Source organism: Pundamilia nyererei, unplaced genomic scaffold, assembly GCF_000239375.1.
Source record: "Pundamilia nyererei isolate P.nyererei 1_Seehausen unplaced genomic scaffold, PunNye1.0 scaffold00083, whole genome shotgun sequence".
In the NCBI taxonomy this organism is placed as follows: domain Eukaryota; kingdom Metazoa; phylum Chordata; class Actinopteri; order Cichliformes; family Cichlidae; genus Pundamilia; species Pundamilia nyererei.
The window spans coordinates 256,701-268,391 of record NW_005187484.1 but is presented as its reverse complement, the minus strand read 5'-3'; the positions used below and the strand labels follow the sequence as shown (position 1 = coordinate 268,391).

Genomic DNA, 11,691 nt, shown 5'->3' with positions numbered 1-11,691 from the left:
AGTTACACCCTTTTTGCTCATGCTCTTTCTACTCTGTATTATTCCTGCCAACATTCTTGATATTTATTATTGAGTGATTTGTATATATTGTTCTATTTCTTAAATTTCTTAAATCTGTAACATATTGTATTATTAAATAGTCTAGTCTGTTTCTGTTACCTGTTATTTATACTGGAGCAACATAATTTTCTTAGGGATTAGTAAAGTACGCTGATTCTGATGCTGATTAATAATTAAAACAACATTTTTAGATCTAACAGTATTTTATGTCATTCTTATGGCATATCTACTCCAAGGCTCTTCTTCTGCATGCGCATTTTCAGGAGCTGAAATCAGCGGAGGACCATCGGTTTAAAAAAAACTATCTACGATGTCCATCAGAGTCTAGCAAAGCAACCTGTAAGTGAATCACAACAATATGACTAATAGCTTTATGACGACGTTTTTCTTTTCCAAATAACCAACAGATATCATGACAACACTGCTCTCAATGATACTGTCTCATGAAGTTTGACATTTTGGCGCACTGATGGGAAAAAAACAAGACAAAAAACAAAACTAACCTGTGCGTTACACATATTGTACTAACAGCACTCTCAGACACTATACAGTATTATCTAAAAGATTACTGTGTTTTAACCTAATACCCTAACTGATGCAGTTAGAAATGAGCAAACATATTACAGTATGAGGAAATGACTTTGGCCATGTCCACACTAATACGTTTTCATTTGAAAATGCATCTTTTTCTCTCAGTTTTGGCCTTCCGTCCACACTAAGATAGCAGAGGACGTTACACAACAGTTGTTTTGTTTGCTCTCAATTTTGACAGGCCTATTAAAGATTAATATTAGTTTGTACAATTCTCTTCCGCTTTTGCAACTTTGTACTTTTGTGTTACTCACAGCAACAACTCCACCTCATTGTTAGTCCATTTAATAAACTCTGTGCTTTTCCTCAACATTTTGCCGCGACGTTTCAAAGAGCCGGAAAGTAAATAAACGGCAGACAGAAATGAGGCAGGTCGAATCGGCTTGTGTTTTATGCATGCACAGTATTAGAACATAAGCGTTTTTGGCCGTTTCAATGTGGACGCACATGAAACGGTCGTGAAAACGACTGAAAATGATAACGTGGAGCGTTTTCAGACAAAAACACCGTTTTCAAATGTATCCGGGCTAGTGTGGACACAGCTTTCGTGTATGGCATTTAAATTTGACACCAGAGGTCTGTGTTCATTTTCTGTTCCACTTATTTTATTTTACCGAGAGAGGTTAATTTACCCATAATTTAACGTAAGTTTATTACTAGTAGTTATGAAGGCCAAAATTAAAAAGCAAACAAACAAGATTTCATTGACAGAATGAAGTAGCTGTGTTAGTAATCTGGCCTAAAGCTCTTAATGTTTAGTGATGATATTTGTGGCGAGTGCGAGCTGTTGAGTTTTTCTTTTCTGTCTCCTGGCTGATTCTTCCCACCCAGAGCACAACTTCAACCAAACACAGCTTACAGGCATGTGAAGATGCCTCTTTTTGAGGCATGATGTCTTGTTCTAATGTGGCTAAAAAAGTAAGCAGACCCCGAGAATATACGCTGTCACACTGGGTAAACCTCAGAGTAAAGCAGAGAGGATGTCTGCTGGCTGCTCTGCACATTCAGCTGTGCAGCTGCCTCGTTTCAGACCACTGAGAGGACTTACTGAGGACACTGAAAGGAGCTGTTGTTAAGCAGCCAGACCGCTAACAGTAAGCCTTCACAACTATTCTCGATGAATAGACAATAAAAAAAGGGCCAGCCGTGATTTACATTTTATATGCAGTCATTCTGTATAGCAGCAATGACTGCTGAAGTGTCTTTAACTACTGTCATCTCACAGAAAATTCTAATCAGCTCGGATAAACAGAGCTGCAAGGAGTGCTGTGCAATACAGCAAGTTTGGTACCGATCCGATGTCAAGTAAATACAGGGTCAGATACAAACACTGACACCAATCTAGGAGTCTAATAACTTTTATGATATTTCACCTGAAAGAAAAAACTACTTTTCAATCCAAGAGGAAGAAGTAGTTTTCTTGGAGGCTCACCAGCTTTTCAAAGTTTCCTTTACGTATGAAAAACGCTCGGCTTTACAGGTTAGACGTGTGAAAGAGTTAGTCACTTCTGAGTCATGATGTTGGCTGCTCCTATGTGTTTAACATTAGGTGGAGATTATATCAAGTATTCTGAAAATTTTAAAATTGCTTCAGAAATGATTAAAAATGTCATCTGTAAACAGACATTAAAAAGCATGTTTACAGCCTGATCAAAGCACAGCTTTGGTATCTATAGCTCAGGGCTGCACAATCCATTGAATTTTGATTCTAATCACAGTTTCGAGCTTCCCATAAGTTAAATTAACACAATCAAGACAAAAAGCAAATCAAGCGCTTCCTAAATCAGCGCCTGATCATGTGGAATATCATCCACTGTTTGAAAATACTTTACATTTACGTAATGTTAACCAAGGTCAAATTCCAGGCAATGTTGTAGAGTTTTGCCTGCGTCAGAGAGCATCACAGCTAACTTAATCAACCGTCTGAAAACACATCACAAACTGCAGCATAACCAACGCATGAAGAGCAAGAAAAACAAAGCAATGCTTATGTGAATTATCCAACATGAACTCAGATGCCCATAAAAAGTGGTTCTGTACAATGCATGCATATGCATCCAGCTCACAAAGACAATCACCAATCAATCACGTTCCATTTAGCCAGAGATATGTGCCCAATAAACATGGAGAGTAACAGAGGAGTCAGGGAAACGGTCAGCGTGATGGACAAAAGATATGTTGTTCCCTCGTGCAATTGTTTTTCCAGTGTTTACAAAACGTCACAGGGGAAAAGGACGGGGATCTCACAGCCGTTGAGTGCTACGAGTTTTATTCACATCCATCATGCAGGTACAATGGATGGATATTTTGGCTTCAGGTGACCTCACATTATTTGTCTGCAGAGATAAAACACGATTGCTTGAAAAGTTTAGAATGAATTGTTTTTGCTTTTTTTTTTTTTTTGTAGGTGATATTGATAATATAGCATTATTATCACTTTTAACATCTGTCCTGTTCGGCAGTTGTAACAAGCAGCAGTCACGGTCTGAGTGTTTTGTTGTGCCAAATTTATTTGCTTTCCCAGGAGGAGCACTATGGACTTTTGATGGAAGTTAGCGCTCTCGGAGTTCTTCAGATTTTCTTTATGTTTTTCTTTTTATCTCCTTTCGATGCGCTGAATTTAGGCAAATAAGAAGGACAAATCTTTCTCAATGCAAAGATTTGTGCATTAGTAGGAAAGTCGCACCACGTGGATGTGAAAGCAGTGTTTATGTGACTTGTGATTTGAAATTGGAGGCCCCATCCAAAAAGAAAGAAATTGGAAAAACCTTACGAGGATAACGTGAAAACAGAGAAGAAAATTGGTAGCAGGTCATAAATAGGAAAATGAAGTTTGGCAAAATTCTGAGACGGTCTGACAAAGGAACAAAGGAAAACATGGCTGCTATTGTACTGGGTGAGCAATTAACTGACTGGAAACAGTCGCAGCAGAAAATTGGTGTGAAAAATAAAACCAGAAGGAAGGATTATGGAGTCCATGTGGTTTGTTTGACAGATATCTGTCTAGATTCACTGATCTGTAATTCTCATGGTGTCAGTGCGTTACACGGGTAAGGTGTAATTCATAATTTAAAGATACTCCAAGTGTAGAGAGTTTTAACCATCTCTTCACTAAGAAAATACTAAAGCTCGGCTTAGCTTACTTCTAAACTTTGCACAAAAAGTGAGGACAGTTGTGTCCCTAAATGATGCCACGATGCATCTGTGGGTTCAGCAGCAAAGTTGAGTATATGGGTTGCTTGCCAAAGCTCTGCAAATGCCAAACAATCAACACAACCACATTGGCTGACTTTCAACAAATGTTGGTTGAAGAATGGGATGAGTGTGAAGCTGGTGAACAGCATGAGGAGGAGGTGCCAAGGCCGTTGTGGCATGTTGTATGGCACTTCCACATGCTACTGAGACTTGCTGAGAGTTGTTCGTGGGTACAACCTACATACTCAGAACTCTATCATTACATGTTCTACCTGAAAGATTCAGACAATACACTGGCAAAGCATACCACACCCACACGCTAACTCATTAACAGCCAATTGCTGTAGGAATTTAAAACATGTAAGAATTCAGTTTTAGGAAATTCACTAAAAAGAGTTTCAGTTGCATAGCTGTCCTTTTAACTGGACACCTGAGTAAAAGCACAAGCTGACCAGGGTTTTTACACAGCTGGAAACAGCTGCTGCATGGATCACACACAGAGACACAGGTGTTCTTCAGCACCATCAGAATTAACAGCCCGGTCTGAGAACAAAATTTCACAGAAAAGCCATCTGTTTGTGTTCATGAACAACATTTTGTTATGTTTTTTTCCACGGCAGCACTAGTTTTTTTATTTTTTTTTTATTTATTCCAACAGGAAGTATGCAGACCATATGTTTTTTTTACATAAAACATGCCATCACCATGGTAACCAAGAAAACACAGCTTTAAAAGGCGTAGTAATCTGAACCACAATCTTTTTATACTTGAACCTAAGCATCTCTTTCTAATATGCTAATTCCAAACAATTTGTTTTTAATGCCCAACTCTAACTGATGAACACAATATGAATGAATAACTTATTAAAAACAACATAAATAAAAGGTACTTTCAGCTGCCGCCTTACTTTCCAAGGGGTCGCCAAAGTGGATGTGTCTGCATGTTTGATTTAGTACAGATTTTATACGAGATTCCCTTCCTGATACTAGCTTTTATGACCCACTGAGGTTGAGCTTGTGTCTCCTCATGGATTCCAACTAGGGATCTTTCATGTGTAAAGCGAACGTATCAGTCCCAATACAAATGGTATTTAAAAATCTGTGAGTTGTATGACTCAACATCTGTCTGCGGTGTGAACGGAAAAATCATATGTTCCGTCGCAGACTTCTCCAACCTCCAATTTTACAAAGTGGAAAATGTCAAACTGCGGCTGTGACATGTTGACATGTGTGCTTCACTTGTCAAAAGTCAATTAGTGATGATTGTTATAGGAATATTGGGTAAGTAGAATAACAGGACCCTCTTTGCTTCACAGCATTATGACATCATGATAGTATTATGTTAAAAGCGTTAAAATGTAGCTAACAAAAAATGATGTAACAACTTAAAACAGCTCAAACCAAAGAGCGAACAGCAAAGCAGGGCTGAAAAATACTGCACTTTCCTGTAGTGACTGCTTGAGTCTTTGTAACGAATGTCTTTGAAAGTGAGTCAATTACCCAATGTTAAAAAATTTCACTGCATTAAAAAGCATGTTTACAGTGGTGTACAAAAATAGTTTTGGTGTCTATAACTTTCCAATTCATACCAACTGTATGGATTCAAATTCAGAATCAGAATAAGAATCAGCATACTTAATAATCCCTATGGAAATGATGTGGATTACAGTTGCTCCAGTACTGTAACAAAAACAGACTAGACTATTTAACAATACAATATGTTAAGATTTAAGAAATAGCACAATATATACAAGTCACTCAATATTAAATATCAAGGATTGACAGATGTGATTATAAATAAATATCAAGAATATTGATAGCAACATTACAGAGTAAGAAAAGAGTGTGTGCAAAAAGGGTGTAACTATTGCAGTGTTTACAGTGCATTTGATGGAGGAGTTGTACAGAGAGATTCCTTTAATATCTTCAGGTTCGGGGCCATCTCTGATTGACACTTGTATGGGCACAGGCAGATTTAGCTAAGTGTTGTATGCTAGGCCTCACTTCTGCTAATTCAAATAACAGAACTTGGCTTCTCAGTATTGTAATTAAATATGTGACAGATAATGTGGCTTGCTGGCTTGCTACCTGACATACATAAAGCATAACATGTCTCATGTTTTGCCAGTGCTGGCTCCTTTGTGGCTCTTACTCTGCCTGTCAGTGGGTTACTGCAAATGAGTAAGAGTAATTTATCTTTGTTGAAACCACACTGACTGGCTCATCTGTGATTATGTCACTGTAACTGATAATGCATTAAAAAACAGTAACATTAGTAAAAAAAAATTAATTAATTAAATATATATATATAGATATAGATATATAGATATATAGATATATAGATATAGATATATAGATATAGATATATATCTTCCTAAAAGGTTCACATTCAGATGTTTTAATCCACATCAACACCAAGGCTAGATTCTGTAATGTCATCAGATATCACAATAGATGTTTTTCTTTTGAGCCATAATCCAATCCAGTGTTGATTAGATTACAACTGACCACCTGGACCAATATTAATGTCCCCTTCTCTAGAGATTTAAATTCAAATGAGTCTTTAAGAGACAATCCTCCCAGTTGTCACCCAAGAACTGTTTTTTGGTTCCTGACATAAAATGGAGCTTAGAATGGAATTAGTATGGAGATGTATTGTGTGTCTGTGTTTGTGAGGGAGGGAGGGAGGGAGGGGGGCAAGCTTTGTGGTCTGTACAAATGGATGACTCAATCTCTGCCCTTGCCCTGAGCCTCAGTGTAAATGGACCCTGCCTCTCCTCTGGCTAATCACTCCGACTGGAGTTCATGACAGCCTTAAGTGCCGACTGCACCGCTGTGTTATTAAATCCAATCCACCAGTCAGGAATTATTTAGGGTGATTACCAAGTTTATTTTAATTTTCATCTTCAGCTATCACTTGGTTGCATTAAAACGGAGGCACAGTGACTTTTGGGCTCGCTCAGATAAAAGGAGAGCAACATATCATTTTAGCTGACCGTGAAGGCAATGACACACATAGACACACTCACTCCTGAAGACACTCACCAAGGGTTCAATCTTATGGCCATATTGAATTACGTCTCTCCACTCCTGTGGTGCAAACTGCTTGGTAGAGGAGGTGACACCTTGCATTTATGCTAACAGCCGAAGAGAAGAGATTGCAATTTCCTGCTGATTCTCCTTTCTCACAGCAGTGGGGATCCTTTCTGCTAAACCATCCCACTACAACGCCAGTCTTCCACCATCTGCTCCCACCAGGCTACATTTTATAGCAAGTCTCAATTTAGGTTGTGCAACATGACAGAGAGATTAGCTTTGCAGCTGAAGGGCTAAAGTACAGAGACACACAACTTTCCAAGTTTTTAGGATAAAAAAACCCGATTCAATGATACAATGATGGATACAAATATGATTATAGAGTAACTTTTTAGTCATCCATCTACCTTCTACTGCTTTGCAGATCCAGGCCATGGGAGCTGCAGTCTAAAGACTGGCCTCTGCCTTCTCGGCCACCCCCTGGTACAACAATGTTGACTGAGATAAAGTAAGCAAAGGGCTAAATAGCAAACCGAACACATGGTTACAGGTCACAGGATAAAATTTATTACTGATTAAATCTCCCTTAAATGCTATACAAACATTCAGACATCACTGCAGTTGAGACGCCTCAGCACAATGCTGCTTCTTTTCCCTCTCTGGGAGTTGAGGTGTTAGCCTTTAAGGATGTTGTGGGCTGAAATGAGAGAGGCCTTGAGTAGTCTGAGTGCTCTAAAGACAACATATGCCCCGAGGTTCTAACAAGCCCTTGCCTATAGAGGCAACTCTTTTTGGGCGCTTCGGCTGCAGGCTCATCCTGTAGGTCACTACCAACACTTTGAGGTTACAGGTAAAGGTAGGAAATTGATAGCTTGACCTTGAAACTCAGTTTTCTTTTTACTGCAATGAAATGCTACATCATCCACATTACTGCTACGATTCATCTGTCAGTCTCTTGTGTCACTCTCCCCCGACTCATGAGCAAGACCCTGAGATACCCTGAGGTCCGTCACTTGAAGGAGGGACTTATTCCCACACTTTCCCAGCATCTGAACTATGTGACAGTGTTAGAAGTCAGTTTGTTTGTCCAAGCACACAGAGGATTTTTCAAGGTCAAATCCTGGTTGTCCTACTAAAGGATTCTGAGGGCACAGCTGGAACATTCATAAACTAGATCACACTCAGGGTGGCTGGAGGTGATCACGCTTTCAGAAATCCATCACTTTGATTATCTGAAATATGGAAAAGAAAACCATAAAGAATACAGAATTCCATTCAACATTTATTTTTTCAGTAAATTTTGGAACAAAAACCGACCTGAAACATCAGGTTTACATAGTGCAGCTTACTAAAAGTGGTAAGATGCCAAAATTAGAGAAAGTTCCAGAAGCTGAGGCTGCTGCGATGTTCCAAATCTGCCAAGAGCTCCCAGTGGCGGCAACAATTTGTTGACCTGATTCATAAAATGAAAAAACAACCTACAGTACATCTGTCAGCATATAACTGATGTGGTCATACACTTGGTTACATGCACTTTTTAGTTAAATCTGCAGTTATCAAGCTCAGCTCTCTTTTTTAATGTATGCTTTTCATTGTTTAATTGTAACCTCTGCTGTCTCTCTCTGTCCTTTTATGGTCGTGGTCGGGCCTGATGACACATGACCTGATATCCCAGTGTTGGTCCAACATCATCATAACTTTGGTCGAGGATCAAGATTGCAACTGACCAATGTGATGTTAACAGTTAACATTAGCCAAGAAGTTAGCTAATACTTTAAAAAAATTACTACTAGAAAACCAACATGAGTAACCTAAATTTGGCTAACAGCAAACCTAAGTTGATAAAAATATTTATTATGATGTATAAATGAATAAAGAAAACACTTGAAATGCCGATTATTTCTTCCAGAAGAAATTTTTATATTCCTACATTCCTGCAAAGCTATGACATCACAACAATGTTGATCCTGAAAAAGCACATTATGATGCTGCAGGGATATCAGATACGTCAGCTGCCGACAGTCATTTAACACAGCTCTGTGTTAAATGAATATTGGCAGGCTCTATAAAATTTACAGAGATTGTATTTATTAAAGTGGAGTGTAGAGAGGAGCTGAGAAGGGACAATTCAAGTAAAAAAAATATTAACTGAGTTGACGATTCAACAATAAAATAGTGACACGTCGCGACACAGCCAGAAGTTCAAAGGAAAGAGTTGTTGGAGTATTCCTTACAGCTCTTATATCCATAAGGTTTAGATTCAGAAGATTCAAGCCTTTGACTTGGACTCCTATATAAACCAAGTGAGACTCACCAGACATTTAAGAAAGTTCTAGATACTCCCTTTACCCTTCAAAACCAGAGGATTCAAATATCCTTTTTTCCACATATGCAGCAGTGCACCCTAAACACCTGTAAACAGGCTTTGATTTATTAAAACAGTCCACAACAGGATTTAGCCTTTAATTTCCTTCTTTGACGCATTTTTGCTGATGTTTAACTGCACTTTGCAGATCAAGTATCACTACATGTTGTGCACCAGAGAGCAGAGAAGTATATATATGCTTTGTATACAGTACATGAATTACCTTGAGTGTTTCATATATAGCACATTTACTGAGAAACTGCTGTGGTAATGCAGGACCCAGCTTATATTGGAAATTTCATTTCGAGAATTGCTTTAGAGAATTTAATCTTTAATGGCTGTACTGGAGCTGAGCCAAAGAAGCATATGGATTAGTAGTTTATACTTGGTGTTGATAACTGATTTGCATATTGTGTAACACTGCAGTGTAAATACAGACTTTCCACATGATGCAGGTGCAATGAAGAAGAGTGGTGAGAAAGCTAAGTGCTGAAATGCAAAGGGAATCAAATAAATTACTAGACATACAGACTCGTAAAGCAATATTTCCAATTTTAACTGGGACTGAAAGTCAGAAAAACAATACACAAAAACACAGCTCAGGAATTATGTATGAATAAAAACAATGGTCTTCTGACAGCCACAGGGAAGCTGACAGGCTAAAGTGAGTCAGTGAAGGTGACACAGAGAGGAAAGATTTCATCTCCAACTGTGTTTGTGAGAGAGTGAAAAAATAAAGAGACACAGACATCACAGAGCTTTTCTTTGGCATCCAAAGGGGCAGCAGATGATGACACTATGGTGACACACTAGGATGTTAACAAAAACAGAGATACATGCTGTACGACACACACTCACCAGGCCTGAGGTTTCCTCTTGAGCAGGCCCTGTCTCCTCCATCGAGAGTGGGGGCTGAGATGGTAGGTCAGCTGACGACAAACCTTTTCCATCGCCCCAAGAGAGTCTCCCTCCTATTGAACACACACAGACAGAGGCACAAAATATCAGCTTAATTACAGACGGCAGCCAGAAGATAAGAAAAAAATTTCTTTGTAGCTTTATTTTCACAGACATCAGTTCTATTGGTATTTACATGCCCAGCCAATGACAAAAATTAAGAACGAGCTAGCAAGTCAGCATACCAGAGGAGACAGCTAACGGCATATTTATGTTTAAAGTGTAGTTTTTGCACCTTCTTGTTTGTGTGTATAGTATATTGTTGAAATTGTACTTTTCACTGCTCCTTGCATAATTTGTTTTACATATTTCCGAGGTGCTTTTTAAACCAAGCTTTGTAAAACAGCTTAGGCTAGAAAGACAGCCTGCATTATCAACATGTAGAAAGTGCAAAACTGTTAGCTGATATAGCATCATAACTCCTTTAATTTCTCCTTAAAATATCCTCCTGTTGGTTTAAATGAGAAATTACTTTAAACAAAGCAGCCCCAATAGAATAAGTGATTTTATAATGGTTACATCCATCGTTTATATCAGGGGTCCCCAACTCCAGGCCTCGAGGGCAGATGTCCTGCAGTTTTTAGATGTGTCCTTGATCCAACACAGCTAATTCAAATGGTTAAATTACCTCCTCAACATGTCTTGCAGTTCTCCAGAGGCCTGGTAATGAACTAATCATTTGATTCAGGTGTGTAGACCCAGGGTGAGATCTAAAACCTGCAGGACACTGGCCCTCAAGGGCTGGAGTTGGAGTCCCCTGGTTTATATACAGTTTTTGAGTTCTAACATTTCTTTGTCTGCTGGTTGTGAGATCGTGTCAGTGATACAGTGTAATGATTTTGTGGTGAAGCAGATTTAACCCCTTAGCAGTCCAATTAGTCCCCTAAACCATCCAATGTACCGTGGGCGGTACGTCCGACTGCTAACAGGTTAACACTGTGATTAGTCACTTACTGGTTGAATAAACATAGAAAATAGGTTAGACTGTCTACATACAAGATTAGAGATAAATATATTATAATATTAATCTCTGGCTCTCTTCCACAGCACGTCTTTTATCCTGTCTTCCTTTTCTTACACCAACCGGTCGCTGAACCTGGTTCTGCTGGAGGTTTCTTCCTGTTAAAAGGGAGTTTTTCCTTCTCACTGTTACCAAAGTGCTTGCTCATAGTGGTCATATGATTGTTGGGGTTCTCTCTATGTACTATTGTAGGGTCTACCTTACAATATAAAGTGCCTTGAGGTGATTTGGCGCTGTATAAATAAAATTGAATTGAATTGAATACAAGATGTATACATTTCATACCACTGAAAAAAATGCTCTCACGTTAGAATATTTACAGTGGGGCAAAAAAAGTATTTAGTCAGCCACCGATTGTGCAAGTTCCACCACCTAAAATGATGACAGAGGTCAGTAATTTGCACCAGAGGTACACTTCAACTGTGAGAGACAGAATGTGAAAAAAAAATCCATGAATCCACATGGTA

General features: G+C 38.7%; 1 protein-coding gene across 1 annotated transcript in view; it reads right to left on the bottom strand.

The window, feature by feature from the left end:
- The window catches only part of lrrc75a (leucine rich repeat containing 75A), a 66,502-nt gene that overhangs the window by 16,566 nt on the left and 38,245 nt on the right, over nucleotides 1-11,691 (bottom strand). The window contains exon 3 of the mRNA XM_013912187.1: nucleotides 10,105-10,217. Coding sequence (XP_013767641.1) covers nucleotides 10,105-10,217 — 113 coding nt within the window. The remainder of the gene's footprint in view (nucleotides 1-10,104; nucleotides 10,218-11,691) is intronic.